Raw genomic sequence first — 24,675 nt, forward strand, 5'->3', positions numbered from 1 at the left:
ACGCTTTTCCCTGAGGGTGTGAGGGAACCACAGCAGACAAGCGCAGTTGGGGCGCAAAGGGGCAGATGTCCAGCAGGCCAGCTCCCGAGGCCGACCATTCTGAAAAGCCTGTGTGGGAGGGGCATCAGGAAGACGTCTCTGTCTTCACAGAAAAGGGAGCTGGGACCAGGTTCCCTCTAAGCCCACAGAGCCCTGAGCCCCTGTCCGCATCACCGCAGAGGCCGGCAGCCCCACAGGCTCCCCCCAAAGCCCCCACGAGCCCCTGCTCCAGGCCCAGCGCCCAGGGAGGGGTGGTGTCTGTGTAGGAAGCAGGGACCGCAGGCTTCCAGCCACAAACCACCCACCTCTCCTGCTTCGGGCGCATGGGCAGCGGCCAGCATGGGAAGTGCAGATGGACACTGGTGGGGGTCACCAGGGGTCCCGACGCTGGGCAGCTGGCCACACACGCCTGCCCCTCCAGCCCACACTGATGAATGGGGCTTCTGGCCACAAAGAACGTAGGGCTGAAGGAGGACAGTGAGGACAGAAAGGTGAAGGCCGTCCCCTGGGCAGAGAGGCAGAGCTGCGTGGTCGCTGTGTCTGTGAACCTGAACCCACGGACAGACAGCTCCACCCTCTGGCACCTACGGAGAACAGGCCTTCTAGCTGCACAGCAGCGTCTGGGCCTGCAGTCACGCCCGTCGGCCGGGGCTTCTGAATGAACCACCCGCGATGGACTGAGTATCCCTGCATCGGCAGAGCGACACCAGAGTAAAGGGAAACGCTGCGACCCATCGCCCGGGCACTGAGCATGGAACAAGAGAACGAGATGTTTGGAAGCACGACAAGCGCTCTGGATCATGCCGGGTGCGGGGGTGTTGCGAGAGGACGTGAGGCCAAGGTGACCCTGAATTTGGTCTGTTTCCTGTAAAGCAGTCATGAACATCAGTGCTGAAGAGGCTGTCCAGGAAGTAAGCACTTGGCATCGGCCAGGAAGGCCTGCAGCTCCCTGTCACCGCTGTGGCCAGGAGTGACGGAGCAGGAGGGGAGGCCTGGCACCGAGCCCGGGCTCAGGGCTGACACTGCTTCACTGCGAGGCCACCTCAGGTGAGGAGAGGAGCAGGCAGAGGTGACACCACTGGGCTCAAAGGCGTCAGAAGCGGTGTCTGAGCCGCATGGCCCTGGGCAGCTTCCTACACAAGGAGTCAGCAGAGCAGGTGCCCAGATGACGAAAGCCAGCCCCTCCCAGGAGATCACCAAGGGGCAGGGACCCTTCCCCGCAGCTTGGGGGCCTCCGCAGGGCGGAGGGCAGGGCTGGGGGAGGTGGTCGCAGCCCTGGCCTCTGAGCTCTCCCCCCTGGGGTGGCGAGAGGGTGCAGCCTGGGTCCCTGGAGTACAGACTGAGGCCAGGGTGGCTGCGGTGACCTCTGGGTGGCCTCTGGGTGTGCGTGTGGGGATTTGGTTCAGCCTGTACCCCTTGGGAACCTTCATGTTGTTTGGGAAACTCAGGAAGGTTCAGAGTGAAATTCTCTCTGATTTTCAGACCCTCAGTCTGGGCCGGGGGTGGGGGGTCTTTGCTCTCAGAACATGAGTGGCAAGAGAGGTGAAGGCTTGAGGTCCAGCAGGAGAGCCTGACCCCATCTGCCTGTACCGCCGGGGTCTCCCAGGAAACGAGAGATGGGATGGGACCTGTCGGCTGCCGCATTCTGTGTTTCCACAGAAGCTTCGGGACAAACGGTGAAGCAGGATGGCCAGGGACGGGGAGCCCTGAAGCCTACGTGGCCAAACACCAGCCAGGTGTCAGAGCCTTGTTCTGCAGGCTCTGGGCAGAGCTGGTCAGAGGAGTGATGTCATCATGGCATCGGTCACCAGAGCGTCAGTGCAAGGAGCATTTGCCCCTGGCTCGGAGAGACCTACTTCGTTGTCTTAGATGACACGTGACAGCAAGACAGTGTCCCTAACCGGACGGGGAGGTGGACGTCGGGCTGGGCCACTCTACCTCGTAAACCAAAAGGCGTTGGGTCGCTCTTTACTTGGTGTCGCTTAGCTTTTTTGTCGGGACTGGTAGGAGAAGCTGCAGGAGGAGGCAGAGGCAGAAACAGAACAGGAGAGTGAGGAGCACGCAGACCACCCGCGAGGCGCGAAAACACCGAGTTCACGCTGGGATGGACACACGGTGAACAGGCTCATTGTCACTGATGCAAGAAGCAGCTTCTGGGGAGCAAACGAAGCCGCCAGGGGCCCAGGGGGAAAGGAGGGACTAGGAGAGCGTGAGGAGCTGCAGGGCTCACGCTGGCCGCGGGTGCGTCTTTCAGGTGTGCTTGCTGGGCTCTGCGTGGAGCACGCACGTGACTCTCCACACCTGGCCAGGGGCGTGGCACCTGCACTTCTCTTTTTTTTTTTTTTTTAGTTTGAGGCTAACTTAAAAGTATTTTATAAATTGGAAAAAAAAAAAAACTCCAATTTTTTGGACCAGCGAGAAGAACCCTAGGCGGGACGGGCATCTGGTACTCGTGGGAGCCCTCTCACGAGCCGCCTGGAACATCAGGTCTCGCCTCGTGCGCGGCTGCGCCGTGTCTCCCCTGCACATTCGCCGCCCAGGAGCACGGTGAGGCAGTCGGGCGGTGGGCCTGAAACGCCAGGGGCGGGGCTGGCACTTAGCGCTCTGGCAGGACGGTAACAGCCATGGGCTGGCAGGAAAAAGCCGGAGAGGGAGGGCGTGGGGAGGAGTTGGACTGAAAAAGCAAGTGACAACTCCAGTCTCCTCCAGTTTCTGGGCAGGCCTTCGGTGGAAGAGCTCGCCTCCACTTTGCCAAAGAAACAGCCCAGAAAAGAGAGCTCTGGCTGCACGTGTAACAGACACAGCGGCGAATGGAAAAGGGTGAGTCAATGGGAAATGCTTCCGTGGCGATGGCGGAGGCAGACAGCCCCGAGATGTCCACACGAACGACCGCGGCACGAATGGATGACAGACAGGCTGGGGCGGGGCAGGCGCAGCGCCGGCCCTGCCTTTACCTTTCTGCCCTTTCAGGGCAGCGAAGCCCTGCAGGGGGAAGCGCTTTCTCGCCAGCGCAGCGCTTTCTGACGCAGAGCTGGTGACCGCGCCGTCTAGAGGAAGAGAGGGACAGTGCGGGGCGGCTCTGCGGGCGGCTGGGACCTGCGCTCCGCCAGCCTCGCCGAGTGGCGGGAGGCCGCGCGTCCCGGCACGGGCGGCCCGGCCCCAACACCCACCTCTGCCCTTCTCCAGGGGCCTCGGCAACGACGTGGAGCTCACATATCCCTCCAGGCTGAGCGGGTCTGTTTTCCTTTCTTCCAACTTTTTGATGTTTCTTGTGTTCCCTTTCGAGGGGCTGAGGACATCGGACACATCAAGGAAGAAAGAGAACGTCGCCCAGTTAGTTGTCAAAGCTCCGAGGACGAGGGGTGGAGACCCCCGAGCTCCTCCCCAGGCCCGAGGGCCGCACGTCTCCCGCTGCACAGCCGCCACGGCCACGGCCACGGCCACGTGCGCCCAGATTGAGCCGCGGAGCCAAGTGAGAGCAAAACCCGCCTTCCGAGCTGCTATGTGGGAGGCGGCTTTGTGGGCCCCTCTCCTCCCTCCCTGTCCTTCTTCCTTTAAACCTGTTGCTCTGAGGTTTATTTATTCAGACCGTATCCTGTTCCATGAATGACTAGAGGCGGCACACGTGAGGAAAAGGTAAAAAGCAAGTGAATGAATGAAATAACAAAGGAAAAATAAGAGCAGGAAAGGCGCGACGATGCCGATGTGAGACGCGCCCCCGCGTCTGCGAGCTGGATGCCTTGGGAGCAGCTCTGGCTCCTTGCACCCCAGGGCCCCTGTCTGCTGGGGGCGTGACCAGCACTGAGATGCTGGCGCTCGACCGCTTTCTGGACAGCTGCACGCACACGCGGTCACAGCGGGAACTGCACCACAGACGGAAGCCACCAGAGATGTGGGGGCTGCTCTCCACCTGGGACAGGGACCAGGCACACAGGCCTTGAAGCTGACCTGCTGGGACTGGCCACCAGGATGTCGGTCCAGGGATGCACGCGGGGGCCTCTGGGCAAACTCAGAGTGATCCTGATGACCAGGGGACTCTGGTGACGGGGCCATGTGGACTCAGTGGCCCGAGCTAATTCCCACGGTGACCCCCCCCCCCCAGTGGTGGCCAGGTCCTCACCTGGTGCTGGCAGGCGCTGGCAGTGGCAGGCTATGGGACTGCTCCAGGGCTCTGTGCTGGCTGGCCTCTGCGGGGACAGAAGCCCAGCGCGGCTCAGGAACTCGAAGCAAATGGAGCTCCTTCCGCTCCAGTTGCTGCGGTGTCTCAGAGGGTAAGAATTTTGAGGCTGCTTTGAACGCATGGAAAGGGCCCCTAGGGCAACAGGACCGAAGGCACTGAGAGGAAACCGCACCTCGACACGCCTGCAGCTGGCTGGTCAGCACCTTGCGGATCTCGCTCACCCACGCGGCCTTGATTTCGGGAGTCGGTGCCTGTGCCCCAGAGGCAATGCCGGGAGGTGAGTGCTCCTGTCCCCCGAGAACACACTTAGCGGGCTCACCCTGGAGACGGCCCCACGCGCCGGGCCTACCTGTACGATGTAAACCTCCTCCCGGGCGTTGTACCAGATCTCAAACTTCCGCGCGTCCCCTTTCACATTCTCCGTGATGCCAACGGCCGTCATCTGGGAGGGCAGCGCGGGGGAGGGCGTGGGCGCGTGGCGAGGGCACTGCCCGCTCCAGAAGGCACCGTGCCGTGGCTTGGGGTGGGGGCTAAGGACGCCGGGGGTCCCGGGCCCCGCCCCCAAGGGTACGGCAGGGCGCCGGGCAGCGGCGCGGACTCACGTTCAGGGACTGCTTATAGCTGTAGGACGGGGCCTTCTCGTAGCCCTCCCCGTTCTCCTCCCGCCTCTTGCAGAACAGCACGGCTTTCTCGTGCAGGAACAGGTGGCGCTGCATGGGCTTGAACCTGGCCAGGTCCTTCACCTTGGCGTGGCCCTTCTTGTGGTCGGTCCAGACGCTGAAGGAGCCCTGCATTAGCAGCTTCCCCAGGTCGCTCAGGTTCCCCTGGTCGTGGCAAAGGAGGGCGTGAGCCCTCGTGCTGCCGCGCGGAGCCGTGTGGGAAGGCCACGACCCCACACGCGGGAGAAGGCCGACCTATGGCCCCAGGAGGTCGGGGGTCCTGGGGGCCCTGGGGGAGGAGCGGGGCCTTGGGTGTTCAGGGCAGTGAACGGCTGTGTCACTGCAGTGATGGACACGCCTCATCCGTCTGTCCAGGCCCACAGAACACACAACGCAGAGTGACCCTGCGTGCGCTGTGGACCCTTCGTGCCATGTTGTTGACGGTGACCGAGGCCCGGCTCGTGCGGGGCAGGGGGCTGTGGGGCCAGCTGTGCGTGTGGGAGCAGCGGTAAACGGGAAAGCCCTGTACTTTCGCCTCAATTCTGCTGTGAACCTAAAACGGCTCCAGAAACAAAGCCCACTAACAAAAACACCAAACAAACTGAGGACGCACGCTGGGTGGACTCAGAAAGGCCCTGTGCGTGCGCCCGACGTGGGCACGCAGAGGACGAGGGAGAAACCCGACTTCCACGCTCACAAGCGGCGCCAGAGAGAACGGATTCAGGGACAGGCCAGGAGTGAAGGGTCTTCAGGGCTGTCCGTGCAGGGACGCACCCACCGGGGGGGAAGCTTCCTGCAGCCAGCCCGGCAGTCAGAGTCAGGTGGCGGCGGGATTCCAGGTGGTGCGGGTGCACAGCCCGCACCGGTGATGGGGCGGCCTCCGCCTGCCCTGCTCAGACCCCGTGCCCAGGCTCATGGGCACCGCTGGCCCTCACCTCGTAGCCAGTGATGGCAATCAAGTGCATGGAGTCGTTCACGGCCTTGAGGATGCCCAGGATGGAGCTCAGCGCCTCCTGCAGGTCCTCGGCTCCCTCGCAGTTCTTGCTGTATTTCAGCATTTCCTGCGGGAGGTTCACAGCCCATCTGGACACTGAGCCCCACCGCTCCATGAGTGGACCGTGCTCTGTCTCACAAGTGCAGCCCTGAGTGGCCCCGAGCCCGGATCCTTGGGACACGTGTGTGGTTCCCTGCGCAGCTGTCACTGCCAGGGATGGGACCACACACATGCTCCCCACATGGGGGGCCTGCCTGGCCCACTGGCCTCGCCTTGGAGCAGCTCAGGAAGCCGCCCTCCCCATCCCTGCGGCCCCACACCCTTCCCAGCAGCCTGTGTAGAGGCTGCAAATCGCAGATGTCCCCTGAGCGGGTCACTGGCTGACCTCCACTGTCCCCTTGCAGCACCTGGTCTGGACGAGCACCCATCTCCTAGTTCTGATCCGTTACTCCTTCCCTCCAGACACGACACCCCAATGAATAAGCTTCTTCTCTCCATTCTCACTTGGGCCTTGGGGAGCTACCCATGCTGGGCCCCCAAGGCAGCGGGACGCAGGCGGCCCTGCATGTGCTCCTGGGGCAGGGCCGGCCTGCCTGTGTCCCGCTGTGTTCCTGGCCCCTAACGGCGACCCCCCACAAAGGCGCGTGAAGAGCCAGGGCCTCGCAGAGATCGCGGAGCTCAGGGTCTGGCTGGGGCAGCCGCCACTGGGTGGTGCTGGGCGGGCGGCCAGCTGGATGGGGGCTGCGGGGGGCCCCTGGCCAGGCTGGAGGGGGAGGGGCTCCGGGGGCTCCGGCGTCTCACCTTGAGCAGCAGCTGGTACTTGGTGATCCTCTGGACGGGCTTCAGCAGGTAGGAGTCCAGGCTTAGCTTATGGTCCAGCTTCCTCTGACATTCCTGCAACCACCAAACTCGGGTTTAGACAGTTCCCGCCGTTCCTTGTTAGGGAGTCAACCGGCAAAGGAAAGCCTGCGCTCAGGGGCAGGAAACACACCTGGAAGAACGGGCAGTCGGCGCACTGCCTCCACAGGCTCTCGGAGCGCGGCTTGTTCTGGCAGTACTTCTCGTAGACCTGGAACTCCTCCATCTGCACCGGGATGCGGGCTGCATCACGGGGCGCCCCCGTGTCTGTGCAGGTCTCCGCCCTTCCCAGTCAGCCCCTCCGATGCCCCCGCCCAGAGTCCCTGCCTCTGGGCCCAGCCTGGCCTCTCCCTGAGTCAGGGTCAGCCCCCATCCCAGACGCACCCCGCCCGGAAGTTCACATCTCAGGGCTGCCCTCGTCCTGGTCCCTCTTTCACAAAGACCAGCTCCACATGGCTGGGCTGTGCCTCAGGGATAAACGCGGGACCAACACTGACTTTGTAAAGAAAGACTCTCCCGGGCTCAGCTCACACTTCATGCATCATAATGCTGGTGGGCCTAACAACCCCCCCATAAACACTGGCCGCTGCCCACACCGGAGGCCCTGCTCAGCAGGTCCAGGCTGTGACCTGAAAACCTGCACCGCTCCCAGCCTCCCAGGAGGTGCTGATGCTGTGGGAACGGGCCACTTACAACCACTGAGCTACAGCGTGACTGTCCCGGCAATTCTCAAACAGCATTAGGGCTTGGGGGGGGGGGCGCGGGGGAGGGGGGGGGTCATTCCTGACGGCCAGTCTGAGCAGTGCCGGCTCACGGGGACACGGGACCGTGCCCACACCTACTACTTGAGAGCGCCAGTGGCTGTCCAGTGTCGGCCAGACACGGGCGGGACCAGCAGGAAGCCCACACCAGCCTGCAGGGAAGTCAGCTTCGCCTGACGCCTGCCGTCAGCACCTGGACGCTTTATAGTTCCGGCATCTCTCAAAGCTGCTATTTTATAGCTTTCCTCTTTTTTGAACCAGTGATTGGGTTTTTGATAAAACTGCTTTTCTGGCCCTCCCAAAAGCATCAGGTCACCTCAGCCAAACTGGAAACATCTGTACGCATAATTTCGGTGGGTTAGAGAACGACTGTGATAGAATTTAAAGTCATTATCGCTCTAAGTAGTAATTTTAAGCAGCAAGGCGCAGCCAAGCCTGCAGCTGAGAGGAACATACCCTTTCCAGAAAGCACCTCCCTACCAGCTCGGGGCAGTCTTTGTAGTTCTCCAGCTCCCTCAGGAATATTCTAGACAAAGAAAGCTTGCGTTAGGTCTTCTGCACAGCACCCAGAGTCAGGCGGCATCTGCAGCAAGTTATTAGGTGCTATTTTCCAGGCACGTGCCCTGACCCTGCACAGGCCAGGCCCCGTGTGGCTGCGCCACGTCTCTGGTGTTGGCGGTCACGCAGAAGCCATGGGAGGCCACAGCAGACAGCCGGAGGGTCTCGAGGCCCCGGGAGCCCAGCCCTCGCATCCCGTGTGCCCAGTGGGTTTTCTGCAGAGGTATCAGGGCCTTGGCTCTGCCCTCAGACCCTCCTCCACGCAGCGCTGCCCTGGGCCTGTGGACCGCATTTTCCTGCTTCTGACCTTCGTCTGTTGGGAGAGGAGCTCCCTGGGATCAGTTCATGACGTTAGCACTGCCCCCTATGGCTGTGCTGGGGCCCAGCACTGAGGACGGGCCGAGACTCCAGACCAGGGCCCAGGATGCTGGGCACCTGCCACCCGCCCATCCCAGTTCCTAGGGGTGGACTCCAGGCTGGGGTCCAGCTGCAGACCTGCCACCTCCTTTACAAGCAGGTGCGTGAGGGAGGCTGATGACCGGAAGCAAAAGCCTGCGGTTGGACAGACGCCCCAGAGCCTCCTGGAGTCCAGAGGAGGGCAGGCCGGGTCCCACAGCCACCGTGCTCCCTTGCCCCGTGGCGCTGGGAGGGGTCTGCCACCAGCTCCCCGGTCTGCTTATCCCCGAGAGGGAGGAGGGCCAGTCCTGACCCCACCCCCCTCCCGCAAAGTAGGGCCGACCCGTTTGTGCACCGGCTTCCTGCAGGCAGAGCCGCGGGTGACCAGAAGGAGGCCCCACCTGTTATGAAAGTGGTAAATTTCTTCCATGTTTCCAAAGAGAACGTCCTTCTTGTTATGAAGGCCGGTCGAGATGAGGTGCGTCATTAGAGGGTTCTCCATCTCGGCGGCGTAGCCCTGCGGGAGAGGACGCGGTCAGCGGGGATCCTGGGCCGCAGCTGACAGACCACCGGCTGTTGGACCACAGCCCCGGCAGCTGGCCTGGGAGTGTGGGTTCCACGTGGCCGCCGGGCGGGGCAGTGATGCTGCCTCCGGTTTTGGGAGGCTGATCCCCTCAAATTCATCCACTGATCATCTGAGGTGACTCTCCGGAGAAGTACCACAAAACACGAGTGAGCTACAAGCAGCACCGGTTTTACCTTGGGGGGGCTCCCTCACACTCCCCTCTGAACTTTTAATTCAGGCACAATTTCTACGAAGGGGACAAGCATTGGGTGCGCACCTTGATGGATTATTTCTGTCTGCATGCCTGCGTCCACCACCCGGGTCACCGGACAGAACATTCCAGCACCTGGAAGCCCCTCTGCCCCTCCCAGGTGACAGCCCCCTGCCCCAGGGCCAGCTCTGCTTGTCCAGGGCCCCCACCCAGGGAGCCGCATGCACTCCTGTCCGGCCCCCAGTCTGTATCTGCGCCCTGAGGGTCAGGCGTCGCTTTGTGTAGCTGCAAACACTGCACACACCGTCCCAGGGTGACGTGAGGCCACACAGAGTGGGCCGGGCCCCCAGCGCACTCACCTCCAGGACGCACAGCAGTTCCTCCACGTAGACCCGCTCCGTGTCCAGCAGCTCGTTCATCACATGCCTGTGGACAGGGCGCCCGCTTTCACAGCTGCAGGGGCAGCTTCCTGGCCTGCCGCCCACTCCCAGGAGCCCCGACTCCCAGGCCTCCCTGTGCCCCAGGCCCCGGCTCCGAGTCCCCCCACCCTCGTCCCAGCCCTCCTGCCTCCTCCCCCGAGAAGACCTGCCCGGGCACCCGGAGAGCCACCACGTGTGGCACCACCTCCTGCACGTGGTGGGTCTGCAGTGACAGCTCGGGGACTGCTCTGCTGTCACGTCTGGGCTCCCAGAGGGCACAGGTTTTATGGCTGAGGATCACCTTCCAACCTCCCCTGACCAAGCTTCCCGTTTTCACACACAGAAAACAGAGCCAAGGGTGTGCCTGTGCTGGGGTCTCAGACACCTGGGACAACGTCAGCAGTGCCCGTGCTCCACACAGGGCAGCGGGAGGCGGGGGCTCAGGAGAGTGGGAGGGAGCGTGGGCTCGGGGAGAGGTACCCGCGGAGGGCCGGGCACTGTGGGCTTTGGGTCCCCACAGAGGGCCAGGCAGTGTGGGGTGCTCCGAGTAGGATCCCCGGGGGCACAGGAGGGCATAGGGGACACAGGCTGCCGTTGTGGCGCAGCGCACAGTCCAGGTCAGCTGGAAGGGAGTGACCCGGGAGTGACCGCTGGTCCTGGGAAGGACGTGGGGAGCGCCTTCCTGTCAGGTCCTGAGTTTACACCTCGCAGTTCTTCTATGCGGGGACAGACGCTCTCCCGGCATTTGCAGGGGTTAGGGAATGGGTGGGACGCCTGAGTGGGTGTGGAGCAGAGCCTCGGTGGGTGGGGCAGGGGAAGAGCCAGGGGGCCGGGATCAAGAGAGAGAGGTGACTTCTGGCAGGTGGAGCTGGGGGGGAAGGCCCACGGGCAGAGGGAGGGGCCCGCACCGAGGAGACAGGCTGGAGGGGGCGTGTCTGTGGCCAGGCCTGTGCTGTGGCCCGGGGGTGGTGGTGGGGAGCTGTCACCCCAGTCTCCCGCTGGACTTGGGGAGAGACAACAATCCCCCAGCGCCACCTGAAAGCCAGGGGCGAACGCAGCCTTTCAGAGGAAAACCTCTCTTGGGGTCGCGGGTGTGGACACGGCATTCCGCCGGCTCCGCTTCTGCTTCGCGGCCCTGGGGTGAGGCTGGCGGATTCCGCCTGCTTTGGCTCCCTGACTTTCAGACCCTTTCCAAAAGCTGAGGTCTGGTTGGGCCACACTGGTGTCCTGACCAGGCTGCCCAGAGGGGACGCTGCCCACCCACCTCCGCAGGATGGCCAGGCTCTCCTCCTCGTCTCCGGTGGAGCTGCCCCGGCCCGGCCGGCCCTCGCTCATCTCGCTCTGGGGAGACAAGAGCACGCAGCTTTCCAACAGCAGAAGGCACCTCCCAGCGCCCCCTCCCAGGGCCCCAAGCTCCTGTCCAGTCTGGGGCCGACCCGAGGCCCCACAGGCAGGACGTGGAGGGAAGGGGCAACTGGGGGGCGGTGGGGGACTGTGCGGTGGGGTCAGCGGCCCTCACCTTGGCCCTGCGGTAGGGCCCCCTCCGGGTCGCGCTGCCATCAGAGCTGTGGTTCTCAGAGCCTCTCCGGACGCCTGGTTTGGAGACAAGTGGAGGAGGGGGTGTGACTGCATCTTCCCGCTGGGAGGCGGGGTGCACCCTGGAGGATCAGCACATTTTTTAACTTTTGGGAGAAAAGCAGTGCGCAGCCAGCAGGATGACAAGAGAGGAAACTGGGGAGAGGGGGCCGGGGCCTCAGGAGGCGCCTGGGCCGGTGGGAGTCTGCTTCCCAGCAGGGCTGCAGCTCCTGGCCTGTGGGGGAGGCTCAGTGCCCAGACACCCCTAGATGGGCCTCAGAATAATGTCCCCTTGGGCCCCGCACGCTAGGCTCAAGGGCTCTCCCCAGCCCTGCCAACACTGGCCACAGCTGAAGAAAAGGGCAGGTGCTTCCTGGCCACTGGGCAGAGTGTGTCTGGGGACAGGAGGTGACAGGAAGGGCCTCTGGGAAAGGCTGTGGGTTCAGCTCGGCCTTCGAGGAGGGCTGTGCCTGGGGACCGACCGTGGGCCCGGAGGGTGGGGACCAGCCTAGGAGAGGCCCTCAACAGTGGTGGTGGTCCTGGCCCAGCCACTCTCTGCGGCACCAGCGAGGAGCAGCTTGGATCAGGGGAAATGAACAGGCAGGCCGGCTGCCGATAAAACTTTATCTCCAAAGTGGGCTGGACATAGGAGGGCGTTCCCTGGGGCTGAGGGGGTGACAGCAGGTACCTGGGGAGGGGCAGGGCGATTTCGTGAGCGCTTCGGGCCGCGGGGCCACCGGCTGCACGGGCCGTGTCTGCTTGGCCGCCAGCTTCTTCAGGCTCGCCTGTCTCCGGTGGAACATCTCCTCCATGCTCTCCTGCTTCTGGAAAACCTTCTGCACGTGCTCCTGGGGACAGTGTGACGGACTGGCTAGTGGGCGCGGCGTCCAAAAGAGGCCGTGCGCAGACTAGGCTGCAGCTGTGAATGCTGAGATGCGGGGCTGTGCCTCGCCCCTGCCCTGCCCTCTGTGGGTGGGGCCCCCTCCAGGCATGAGGGTCCCTGGGCTGAGCAGAGTCCACTGAGGGGCCGTGGGAGGGGCAGTGCACTGGGGGGCGGCCAGTGTCACCAAGCACAGGCCCTCGAGGGGGTGAACACTCGGAGGCCGGAGGGAGGGAGGGAGAATGCTGGGCCAGACGCCCTCCAAGCCACACCCCTCTCAAATGCCAGTGTCCCCTCAGAATAATTAACCCCACTCTGGGACACCATCGGAGAAACTCGTGGTCAGGCAGGTGAGCGCAGGCGACAGGTTGGGCTCCCCACCCTCAGCTCCGGGGTGAGGACGGGGTCCCTACCCTCAGCTCCGGGGTGAGGATGGGCTCATAGTCCTGGTAGAGTCTACTGAGTTCCCGGATCTTGTTTTCTGCTCCAGTCTCCAGAAACTTCTCGATCTCCTGGAGAGCCGCCTCGGCGCCGTCCTGGGACTGGCACTTGTCCACCGGCTGCGAGGCCAGCAGGTAGATGCCCTCATCACACCACCTCATGGACTGGAGGGAAAGAAGGGCGCCTGAGGGCTGCCCTGGCGCCTCGGGCACAGCCCGCGGACGCTGCGTGCGACCCTCTGCACAGCCATGTGGCCAAAGTCCCGCCACTACGTCCCGAGGGCTCCCCTGGGGGACGCATGGCCCGAAACCAAGCAAACCGCCCAGGACTGGGCCCATCCACACTGCAGACAAAGAGCAGTAAACTGGCTGGACGGTCAGTCTCCGGGCCTTTTATAGACGCGGTCATCTGTGGCCGGTGAGTTTCAGAAATGACCACTCGTGTCACTGACAGGACCATCTGGGCCTCAGGAAAGACACACAGGAGGCTGTGGGCCGTCTTCCAACCAGTGCCTGAGGTCCAGCCATGGCGGGAGGGGCCCAACGGGACCAGGGGTGTGGGGCGGGGCTGGGGGGGCCTACCGCCTCCAGGAGGCCGTGCAGCTCCAGCGACTGGCTGAGCAGCGCCCTCCTCCGCCCGACGTCTGCCGCAAACTGGTCGCACAGGTGCCTGAGCTCGTGGCACTTGGGGCGGATGGAGTCCACGGCGTAATGCTTGTGGCTGATGAGCTGCTCGCCCTCCAGGGACAGGGCACGGGCTCGCCCCACGGCCACCTGCGGCAGTGCCAGACACGCAGCTCACCTTGCGCTCACTGCTGCCTGCTGGGGGTGGGCGTGGTGGGGAGTGGGGGGGACGGGGGTCTGTGGGGGGGCCAGGCGGCTGTCCCTCCACCTGCCCATGTGGCTCAGGGCCCGGGGCTTCTGGAGACAGTGGGCGCAGTGCTGCCAGGCCGCCCGCCACGCTGGGCCCTTACGCTGGACTTCTCCTCGAAGCTGGCCAGGTCCTTCAGGAGGTGCTCCACGTGTGCCAGGCTGTTGCCCACGTCAGTGAAGGTGGCTATCTTCTGGGCCAATGCGTCCAAGGCGGCCTTGACCTGAGACAGCAGGGGCGAGAGACCAGAAGCTCAGAAGAGCCACAGCTGAAGGAGAGGAGGGAGACGCTGTGGACACGGGGTGCAGGGCGGAGGGGACCCGGACCTCCTCTCAGGAGGGCAACAGGAGGGAAACGTCCTCCTTTCAACAGAGCATCCACGAGAGCCTGCTGCCGACCTCACAGGTGTGGTGCTGCTGAGGGACGCCTCCCCAGTCTCACCACCGCATTCAAGTGGTGGAGGCGCTGTCCGGTGCAATACGCCAGGAAGATTAAAAACATAAACAAAAAGAAACACAGATTGAAAAGGAAGGAATCACGCCGTTCCTGTCTGTACATGGCCAGATCGTGTCCATGGAGAACCCCCCAAAGCTTTACAAAATGACTCCAAGACTGAGTGAGTTCAGCAAAGTTTCAGGAGACAAGGCGAGCGCACGAGCCTCGGTTGTACAGCAACAGACACGCGGACGCTGCAACTAAGGATTCGACACCACCCACAATTCTTTAAAAAATGAAACACACGTATAGAAATCAAACAAAACGTACTGAACTGGTGAGAACCACACACACTGGCAAAAGAAACCCTGAGACATGGGGAGCCGCGCGGCGCTCACGGCGCGGAGACACAGCACGGTCACGGCGCCGACTCTCTCCCGAGTGACACACCGGCTCCCCATGACCCCTGACAACACCCTGCAGGGTCTCCCGAAGGCGCAGACAAGATTATTTTAAATTTATATGGACAGACAAAGGAACCAGAATGGCTAAAACCACGGTGAAGAATGAATGGGAGGGAAGGGGAGGCAACACCTGCAGGAATGGAGACTGTGGGGTATAGACGGACAGGATTCCGACCCAGACCCAGACCCGGACCCGGACAGGGTGCCCAACTGATTTTCGACCAAAGGGGAAAGGAGCCCCAATGGAGGAAAGGCTGTCTTTCAACAAGTGATGCTGGAGGAACTCAACGCCTAGAAATTAAAACAAAATGGACCAAATTCTCATACTTCATACAAAAATTAACTTGAAATGGATCATGAGCATGAGTATAAGATTATACACGTCTAAGAAAAAAAAATCTTAGGGGAACATATTTGGGATCTGGAATTTAGGACTGACACCACGAGGATGATCCGAAAAGGAAAAACTGATCACTTGGACTTTATCAAAATTAAACACCCTGCTCTGTGAAAAACCCTGTGAGGAGGGTAAAGAAGGCGACAGACCAGAAGGAAACGTTCTCAAACCACAAATCTGACAAAGGACAGTATATAAAGCACAGGAAGAACTCTCAAAATGCCGAAACGAAACCAAAACCACCGGGTCAGAACCGGGGCAGGAACAGAGATGTTCTGGGAAAGGACGCGTGATGAGGACTAGGCCGCGGGGGCGTCAACGCTGACACCGTCAGGAAGACGCAGGCTCGAACCACGGGGAGGCGGCGACACGCAGCCCTCGGAAACATGCGCACAGTGAGGGGTGGACCACACCAAGCGCCGGGAGGCCGCCGGGCGGCTGCATCACTGCGCTGGCGGGGATGTGGAGCGGTACAGCCAACTGGAAACAGCCTGCCGTCTCTTAAAGAGCTAAGCCCAGGAGTGGGGCTCCTGCCTGGGCACTGAGCTCAGAGAAAGGAGAACACTTTCACACAAAACCTGGAGACGCATGTTTACGACAGCTTCATCTGTAACAGCAAAAAGGTGGAAACAGCCCAGACGTCCTGCAGCAGGTGAGCGGGCAACCACAAGGTCGTTCTACGCCGTGGACCAGTAACTACCCAGCAATAACCAGAACAAACTACGGTCCACGTAACTACCCGGCTGCATCTCCTGGGAGGCCCGCCGAGCGACGAGCCATCCCACCAGGTTACGTGCTGTGTGATTCCATTGAGAGAACATTCTCGAAGCAACATTGTGGGAATGGAGAGCGGACTAGTGGTCGGCAGGGCTCAGGACGCGGACGGGGTCGGGGTCGGGGGAGGCGGGTGTCTATAAAGGGGACCAGGCGGGGACGGGGGTCCCGCGCTGGCTCTGTTGGTGTCAGTCCCGCACAGTGAGACTGAGCTAGTTTGGGAAGATGCTGCCATTGGGGGAACTGGGAGAAGGGACAGTGGTCTCTGGATCACTCCTCGTAACTGCACGTGAGCCTACGATTGTCTCTAAGTTAAGAGCCTGGCTGTCGGGAGCGCCTTCCTCGGTCCCACAGAAACGGAGACCAACGACCCTCCGTGGGTCCGCGGCGAGCTGCTCACATCGGCCGGGTTCCCGCTCTGCTCGGGGCCCGTGGGACTGGTCACCTTGTTGTCCCAGCTGGAGCACGTGCCCCGGCCTTTCGATCCTCCGGAAACGTTTTCCCAAAGAAGTCAGGCCTCTCCGCTGAGGACAGGCTGGAGGGTGGTCCCCCAGGGCTGCTCGCTGTCCCACCCACAGGGTGGCTCCGCGGCCTGGAGACTGTCGCCACTGGTGGGGGGGGGGGTGGCGGGTGGAGGGGTGGGGGGTTCTCCGCTCCCGGGTGTTCCTGGCTCCCCTGTCTTGACCAGACGTTTCGGGAGGGGAAAGGTGCTGCGGTCCCTTGCACCAGGGCGCGACCACGGGGAGGTCTCAGCGCACGTCTTCGTGTGAACAAATGAGTGACCGGCCACAAACTGGCTGTTTAACGAGGTGTCTGCTCTGTCCTGTCGCGCTGCCCGCGAGGTGGGCGTACCTCTCACTGTCTATGCCCAGGCCCCGCGCCAGGCCCCCTTGTGGGAGAAGAAAACACGCAAACGACCACGGGAGCGGCACGGCGCCTCCTGACCAGTTCACAGACCAGGCCGGGGGCGCGCCCGACGACGCGGGAACACAGCCTTCGTCTGTAGCGGGGCGCTCGCCAATCACACATTTCCACCCGCCCCGCGGCTCCGCAGAGCTCACTGAGCGCAGCCACCTGGGCACCCAGCCCCGAGGTCTTCCCGGGACCCCTCAGGGGCCCACCTGCAGGCTCCCCCAGCTCTGGGCCGCTCACCTCCCGGAAATCCTGCTCAAAATGCCGGAGCTGCAGACACTGCTCGAGTTTCTGCTGATGTTTCGCCCAAAACTCATCAAAGGCGGCCTCGGTTTCATTCAGCTGGGCCAGGAGCCTGCGAGAGAGGACAGGTGGCTGGGCCACGGGAGGGAGCGGCCGCGGGGGTCATGGAGAACCACCCCTGCCCGCACCCGCCGTGCACTCTGCACCGAGCCTTCCCTCCAGGTGGGAGGGGGTGTGTCCGAGGGCTGGAGTGATGGTGGTCTGTCCCCCCCGGGGCCCCTGCCCTCGCCACACAGGGGAACACTCAGTCTCTCAGAGCCGCCTGCTCAGCGAGTTTGTCAATACGTTAAAAGGCTGAGGTGGTAAGGATTTGAGCTCATTATCGACAACTTCAGTTCATGGGGGGACGGAAGCAGAGTGGCCCCTACTCATGCCGCGGACACAGCCCACGGTCACTCTGTCCACAGCGCCACACGCTCCCAGGCCCCAGGCACCCACCTCTGCACGGTGGTCTGACTGTCCAGCTGGTCCTGGTTCAGGCTCTGCTCCGGGCTCTTGGCCAGAGGCTCCCTGAGGCTCTCCAGGACGCTCTGCCCCTCGTCCAGTGCCAGCCTCATGTCCTCCTGCAGGAAGAGCACGGCACCTGGGACCCAGGCCCCGGGGCCCCAGGACTCTGTCCAGGTCAGAGACAGCGCAGGCTCTGCGGGGCACACCCCTTGAGGGCTGCGGTAAGTGGGCACACAACCGGCCTCAGCACATCTTCCCAGACGCTCTGCTGATGCTGCCTGAGCGCTGGGGAGGAGGCTGGCGTGGGGAGGTGCCCCTCCCGCTGCAGTGGGGCAGAGCTAGGGTTACTGGTCTCCCGGGCAGCAGGACAGGAGACAGTGACTGGAAACCAGACCTCCACGTGCCTGCTCCGGCGGCCTGTCCCGTTGCCAGGGTCAAAAGGGAGCTTGAAGCTCTCCTGGTGGGACGGGGGCAGCCCCCAGGGTCGCAGCCTCCACAGACTCAAAGCCCAAAGCACGCAGGCCGGGCCAGACTCGGGAGCACACCCCAGGGACACGTTCATCGGGAAGGGAGATGTGGGCAGTGACGCTCAGCTGTCCCCGCCTACTGGTCCCCGGGGACACGGTGTGGGCTGGGCAGGGAGGGACATCCCGTCTCCTCTGCCCGGATCCGCAGCAGAAACACCGAGAGGAGGGCCCTGCAGCAGGAGAGCAGGGAGCGGGCTCATCTGGACGCACAGGACCCATGCGGGGAGGGCTGTGCTCACAGCGCCCGCTGCGCTGCTTTGAAGGCGGGTCAGCTCTCACTGCGGACGGCACCCAACTCGGGAGACCCAGAACTCACACTGGGAGCCCCTCGGCTCTGTGCCCCCCACCATCCCGTGCACGGGCGAGGACCTGGGGGCCATGCACACCTTCGCTCGGTCCCTCTTCTCCGTGTGAGCGAAGAGCACGGAGCTCGTGGACTGGACGTCGTTGGGCAGCTCCGTCTCAGCCAGCTCAGTCCCAAACACCTGCAGCGTCTGTGCCGTCTGCTTAACTGTGAGGGCGAAGCTCTCGATGGCCTCGGGGGGAGGAGGACACCGTCACAAAGCCGCGCGAGCACGGCGCCCTCCGCAGCCCCACCGCCCTCAGGAGCACGGGCCCAAGCGGCCGGTCCGCAGCAGCGGGCCCGGCCCCCGCGTCGCAGCCTCACGGCTCCTTCACAGACACAGGTTCCCACCGCGAGGGCTCTCTGGCCTCCTGAGAGGCGTGAGTGCCGTGAACCCCGCTGGGCTTCTCTTTTTGTCTGTCCCTGAGCCCAGAGAAAGCGGCTCCCGACTCATGACTCATGTGATTCCTTCAGATGACTTAGGTCCACTGAGACCATCTGCTCGTTCTTGGGGAGAAAACACGGGCCCGTGGGAACAGGCAGCGTCCTAAGGCAAAAGCAACTGTCGGGTTGACCAGGGTTACTGAGAACCGGGGGACTCACTGTGCGGTGACACAGCCATCTGGAGTGGCAGTAATCCAGCGTCCCGCCCAAGTCCTCCGTCAGCTGGGATTTGTCGATGTAACCGTGTAATTCAGGTACTGAGCTCAGCATTATGACCTGGGGGAGAGCAAAGCCGCCCGTAAGCAGACTGCCGCACAGACGCGGACGAGGGGCAGACGGCGCTGCCCAGCTCCATAGTGTCAGACGGGTCAAGAGCCCCCGTGCCTTCCTGTCCGTGGACGGGCGTGGGAGGACTGGTCTCACCAGACGACAGCATCTGGGGCAAGCAAACCCTGGGCCGCCGACACCAAGCATCTGATGGGCCAGGGGCCCGCGGGCAGTGGACCGTGCAGACACCAAAGCCACCGGGCTGTCCGTGTTCCCGCTGACACCTGGGAGGCTGCTTGGAGGCAGAGGCAGTACAGGACCCACCGTGGCACAGCAGGCCTTGTGGAGAACAGGTGCCCAGGAACAAGGGTTGTTTCCTATCTTGCTCTTGCCCTGGTGAGGTCATTCTATCCACAAGCCTCGGATAAAGCACAGCCTTTGCTTTGCAAGCTGTCAGGCGCCGCCACGGAGGTCCTGGAGGCACAGCCCTGGGCTACTCGACACCACCTTGTGTTTTATTAAACACTGTGCTGGCTGGGGGCCCAGGGGACATCTGAGGGGAGTCAACCCTGACTGTCACCACGTGGGGGCGGCTGGAGGGGAGGTGGTGCTGCAAGGTCCCCCCAGCACAGGCCAGTCCCCCGCGGAGGACACCAGCCCAAGCCGTGCAGGGGCCCCTGCTGTGCGGCCGGCGCTGAGGCTGGATGCCAGTTCTCAGCAGAGACGGCCGTTCTCTCCGTGCCGTCCAGGGAGGTGGTTCACCCGGCTCGCCCTGCCCCATGGCCGGCAGGACCAGAGGCGGGCTGGTCCCCAACCCGGGGCTCTGGGGCGCTTCCTGCATGGGTCCCGCTGCTCCATGTCTCCCGAACCACGACAGAAAAGGCCCAGACCCGCCGTTTCTCCTGACATCTTCCACTCAGCACCGAGGTCGGCACACGGCGCCAGCCTCTCTGAGACGATGCCCTCTGTGACTCTGAGGGGTCATCTAGAACCGGCCAGTGCACCGAGGGGCCAGCGCTGAATTCTGTGCTGCTGTGTTTGAGGACTCGCCGCTTCGGCCCTGGTGCCGAGTGCAGGCTGACCGCACACTGAGGACAGAGACCCCAGCCCAGTTTTCTTGTTTCCTCTGACGAAGGTCCATTGGTTAGCCAGGGTCTCTTGCCAAATGTGGGCCAATGTCCCTATCTGACAGGGGCCCGGAAACAGTGCTGCCAGGAGGTGGCTCCACGCAGGGAGGGCGGGGGGAGGGCGTCCCACCAGGGAGCACAGACCCCCCACAGCGTCCGCGGTCTCAGGGTCGGACCACCAGCCTCCAGCCGGCGTCCTCCACCCCTAGGACATCACCCAGGAGAGGGACTGTCAGAAACCAAGGTTGTTCGATGCTACACAAACGGTAGGGGCACCCATCCCCCGCCAAACCCCGGAGCCCAAGGGTTAGGGCTGCTGAGCAGGGCCTGCACACCTGGCCCCCAGCCGGGCAGAGCGCCTCCATCTGGGCCCCAAGAACAAGGGACAACCTCGCGGATGGCGACCCACCCCCAGGATGCTCATATTCCCAGGAGGAGTCCGGTGGTCTTGCTGGAGAGGTTTCAAGGCGCTGGGTGTGGGCCCCTGTGTCCCTGTCCTCTGTTCAATGACCGCATTGCCAGGGAGCCCCCTCCTCACACTGCTGAGACCTGGCGTGATGCAGGTTGTCCTCCCCGGGACACAGGCTTCGTCGGGACACAGTTCTTAAGGGACTCTATGCAGGCTCTGCCTTTTACAGGAAGACTGGCAGATGCCGGGGTGCCCCGTGCTGGCTGGAGTAGGGAGGTGAGGCAGGGGCCCCTCTGCGGCCTGGGGGTCGCTCACGCCCACGTGCCTGGCGCCCCCATCCCCGGGGAAAGCCAGGCCACTCCTCACAAGAGGTGGGCAGAGGGCACTTACCGGTACCTTCATCTTAAAGTCATCTCTGTTGAACCTGAAGGCGAGGTCAGAGAGCGTCCTCTGGAAAAATCCCGTTGGGCGCAGGACAAGGACGAGCTGCAGGTTTGCCGGGAAGGATGCCTGCGGGAAAGCAGGGGCTGCGGCTCCGTCCATGGGCAGCGTGGCCGCGGGCCTGGGTCCCCACCGCCACAGCCGACCGCACGCCCCACGGGGAGCACTCAGCCCACTGGTCTGACGTTCCTACATGCCAACGTCACACTAAGGTCAAAGTGGAGAGAGACCCTGGACTCTGTCAGAGCATCGCCATGCCCTAAAGGGGAAAAGTCACACTCTGGTACAACTGTGTTACGCTGCTTTTCAACTTAAAAGTCAAAAGCTTGTTATGGTGGAATGGCGTCTCCCCAAATTCTTACGCTGAAGCAAACCCCAGGGCCTTGGAATGTCTTCAGGGTCTTCACAGGGGTGACCAAGCTAAGACGAGGTGACTGCATCCTTATGGATACAAGGGGATGTGTGGACACAGAAGCACAGGGGTGCCGTGTGAGGACGGAGGCCGACCCAGGTAACACCGCAGCACGCCAGGGGTCTCCAGGAGCCCCTGACGCTGGGACAGCACGAGACAGACCCTCCCTCACGACCTCGGAGCGCCCGCCTGCCGCACCTGGATCTCAGACTCTGACCCCGGCTGTGAGAGAGCAGCCTACTGGCCTTCGGTGTTTGCTAGGGCAGCCCAGGAAGCTAAGACACTCGTCAGATGGAAACAAGGCCACGTGTGCACACACGTGCTACCCCGAACACAGGGAACACAGCTCGCCCGCCCCGCAGCCCCAGAGATGCGGTTATGTGGGCGGATCTGCATGTTCACAGAGCTCTGCTACTGCAACCTGTGCCTGCCGCTCCCCCTGCGGCATCTCCCGCAACCAGGACCAGTGAAGCTCTGTGCTGCGGTCTCCCCGTCTGTAAACGGGAACAGAATACCTTTCTCACCACACATGCCTGAGGGCTCAGGAGCCAGCCAGGGAGAGGCTGTGACAGGTGCATGGCGACCCTGGGTCTGGGGCTGGACGTGGCCTCAGCTTGAGAGCAAGTCCCTCACGTGGGTGGAAACACAGAGACAGAGGCTGCAGGAGCTGGGCTGGGTCTGGACTCGGCCTGTCGGCCAGCACTGGCCGGCCCCCCGCGGGGCTGGGGGCACACACAGGAGCCCGCACCCAGGGCCTGGGCTCTCCCCTCCTGCCCGGCCGGCCCCGGGCCGGGTCTGCCCTCCCTCTGGAGTTCATCCAGAACCCCCTCCTCTCCCGCCGAGTCCGTTCTCCACGGAAGTGCCGGAACCCCCTGGGGACGTCAGCCGGGTTGTGGCAGCCTCTCGCTCGGAGCTCCCAGAGGCGCTGCAAGCACACCCGGAGTCCTGACCCAGCCGGTGGAGGCCCCTGACCCCAGCGCCACCCTGACGCGGCTCGCACACCTGGCCACCGGCCTGGCACGTCCATGGGTCAGGGAGGCCTTCCAAGTCTGGTCACGGCAGGTCCTCCTTCTGAGGACTCTCGCCTTCCACCCTGGAGCCAGGCATGGTGTGGCCACGGCCGCACAGCCCCGGGCCTCACCCTCCTACCGTCTCTGGGTGGCCGCTGTCTCCAAATGGGATGCGCGTCTTCAGGCTGGACCTCGTGGCCTGTTCCCACCACTCCCCCTGTGGCGTCTCCCTCCTGCCCTCCTGCTGGGGCCGCCCGTTCTGAGCTCGAGCCACTCTCACCAGGCCCTGCACGGGTCCTTGCCCCTACCCCGACCTCAGTCCCCTCTGTGGGGTCTTCATCCCACGAGTGAACCACGAGTGCTGTGGACAGAGAAGAGGAGGGGGAAGGCAGGTGCCCGAGAGGGTGGGCGCCAGGTCCCTGTGAGCAAGAAGGCCGTGCAGCCCACCACCACCAGGCGTGAGACTGGCCGCCGCTATTTCAGGAAAACCTCCTTCAGGGTGTCCTGCAGGCGACACTGAGCCGCACTTTCCTCTCAGTGCAGTGTTGTCGCCCTGATTCACACCTCACGGCGGTAAGGACTGGTCTGAACTGAGAAGGTGACACTTGTCCTCTCCGGCGACTTCACTGAGATCGACTCAAAGCAGGCGGCAGGAAAACCCGTGGTGGGGGGCTCGCCCACCCGATCCTGGGGGACCTCGCCCCGGAGATGCTCCCTCCCGCCCCCTCTGATTGGGTCTTTCTGTTACAGAGTAATTGTAAGATCCCAGCTGAGAGATGGCTTCCGTGACCCCCAGGACGCCGCAGGTCAAATTCGCTCCTGGCTGGAGCCAGCCATCAACACTAAAACCTGGGAGAAGCTCCAAAATAAAACTTGATTTTACAAACAGAGGTAGCTGGATGGAAGATGTGGGACGAAGGCTATACAACTTAATGATCAAGCAATCAGACGATGATTGTAACTGTTTTCTACGCAGCGTGAAAGCAACACTGCTTATTTTCTGGGCTGACCTTGGCTGGCTGAGGAACAGACGGTGATGACCACTGAAATGTAATCTGGAGACAGAAAAAGAGGCACAAGCTGGTTTCTGAATGAATATTCGAGACTTACAAAATGGAAAGACACCACACGCTTCTACAGAACAGCCAAGGGAGCGGGTGCTCTGGGGAACCCTGGTACTCTGGGGAACACAGTTTGAAAACCATCCCCAAGGGCACTAACTTTCTTAAGTTCTGCTCAAAGCCACCTTTAACCAGCCTGGCTATATGTTTTATTTCAAACGGAGCAGCCAAAGCCTGACCCACAGTGTTTGACAGTAACCGGAAAACAAACACAGGTTTGTGTAATGAATACAAAGTTGAAACCCCGTGTCTCAGTGCCGACAGATGACAACCCTGGAGTCTGAACCAGAGGGGTCTCCCACCCGGGGCCCCCGCACAGGTGTGGGTGGGTGCACAGAGCAGGGGTGTCCGAGACCACCCTGGGCGAACAGGTGGAGACGTTCATAAACACCGTTGCAGAAAAAGACACTGAAGGAACGCAGTAGCAAGGGCGTGCTCTCTGGCTGAAGGGCCATTAAACAGAGTGCTCTCCACGCTGGGAGGCCCGTGCCGCCTGCCCTCCTTCTGGGGCACCCCGTGTGGACCTGCACCACCCACCAGCCTGGAGACAGAGCCCCAGGCATCCACCCTGGTGTAGGCGGCCTCGACCCTTGAAGCCGGGTCTCCACCTGCAGCACAGGTAGGTGTATGCAAAGCCGCCGCGCAAACAGCCAGGCCGGGAGCTGCCCTAAACCTGGCCTCCCAGGGCGCTGAGGCTCAGCCCTCCCGCAGTGGGAGCTGGTCTCCAAGTAGCCAGGCTGTGCACTTCCCTCGGCAAGGGCGGTGCTCTGACCTGCCCCGCCTCGGGAGCCCGTGCTCCACGCCCTGCACCCCAGGCCCTCGGAGGAGCCATGCCCACTGGCCTCCCACCTCCCCCTGAACTTTCCCCTTGTGCACTGAGGGGCGGGTCAGCACCCCTCCTGCTGGACAGCTCCTTCATCCCCTCCGCCTCTGACTCATTGTGTGGCACCTTGCCGGGAAGCCTTCCTGGTGCTTGCACTGCGTCCATCTTCACTTCCCTGTGCTTAGACCTCCAGCGAGCAGCACGCAGTCAAACCAGCACTGCTCCGCCACAGAAGAACACTGTTCTGCCACATGTAGGGTATTTGCTAGATGACCTAAAATCCTGGGTGCCACAGATACTTCATTTTGCACCTTTTCTGCACACAGAGGGCTTTGGCTTTACAGGCAAACCCCATGGTCCTGCCCCACACAGCCGATGAATGGCTTTAACTGTGACCTCCTTCAGCAGCGTGCTCCAGGGGACAGATTCAGCTGAGCCAGGCTGGCTCCAAACACAGATGAGCACTCTGTTACAGTGTCCCCGAATGCACGCACACATGCGTGCATGCACATGTATGGTTTACAAGAAGGAGGTTAAATTTTAAATGGAGTTCTGGAAGAGCACGCGCGGTATTTTACAAAAGACACATCCATCCAGGGACAGTCCAAACCCT

General features: G+C 62.6%; 1 protein-coding gene across 13 annotated transcripts in view; it reads right to left on the minus strand.

Annotated features, from left to right (window-relative positions):
• Positions 1–24,675, minus strand: part of MCF2L (MCF.2 cell line derived transforming sequence like) — a 102,186-nt gene that overhangs the window by 4,197 nt on the left and 73,314 nt on the right. For 7 of the 13 annotated variants that reach the window (XM_032496591.1, XM_032496595.1, XM_032496593.1 and 4 more), the window contains 24 exons: positions 20,646–20,765; positions 18,612–18,728; positions 18,052–18,201; positions 17,130–17,254; positions 16,629–16,743; positions 13,510–13,629; positions 13,118–13,309; positions 12,509–12,700; positions 11,904–12,063; positions 11,160–11,233; positions 10,905–10,981; positions 9,581–9,647; positions 8,847–8,962; positions 7,948–8,017; positions 6,864–6,956; positions 6,674–6,766; positions 5,814–5,939; positions 4,822–5,043; positions 4,569–4,661; positions 4,392–4,470; positions 4,160–4,226; positions 3,210–3,328; positions 2,994–3,086; positions 1,978–2,052 (listed from right to left, as the gene is read on the minus strand). In XM_032496591.1, coding sequence (XP_032352482.1) covers positions 1,978–2,052; positions 2,994–3,086; positions 3,210–3,328; positions 4,160–4,226; positions 4,392–4,470; positions 4,569–4,661; positions 4,822–5,043; positions 5,814–5,939; positions 6,674–6,766; positions 6,864–6,956; positions 7,948–8,017; positions 8,847–8,962; positions 9,581–9,647; positions 10,905–10,981; positions 11,160–11,233; positions 11,904–12,063; positions 12,509–12,700; positions 13,118–13,309; positions 13,510–13,629; positions 16,629–16,743; positions 17,130–17,254; positions 18,052–18,201; positions 18,612–18,728; positions 20,646–20,765 — 2,755 coding nt within the window. The remainder of the gene's footprint in view (positions 1–1,977; positions 2,053–2,993; positions 3,087–3,209; positions 3,329–4,159; positions 4,227–4,391; positions 4,471–4,568; positions 4,662–4,821; positions 5,044–5,813; positions 5,940–6,673; positions 6,767–6,863; positions 6,957–7,947; positions 8,018–8,846; positions 8,963–9,580; positions 9,648–10,904; positions 10,982–11,159; positions 11,234–11,903; positions 12,064–12,508; positions 12,701–13,117; positions 13,310–13,509; positions 13,630–16,628; positions 16,744–17,129; positions 17,255–18,051; positions 18,202–18,611; positions 18,729–20,645; positions 20,766–24,675) is intronic. The other 6 variants (XM_032496596.1, XM_032496601.1, XM_032496602.1 and 3 more) reach the window with 3 other exon arrangements.

The sequence above is a fragment of the Camelus ferus genome, chromosome 14, assembly GCF_009834535.1.
Source record: "Camelus ferus isolate YT-003-E chromosome 14, BCGSAC_Cfer_1.0, whole genome shotgun sequence".
NCBI classification, from domain to species: Eukaryota; Metazoa; Chordata; class Mammalia; order Artiodactyla; family Camelidae; genus Camelus; species Camelus ferus.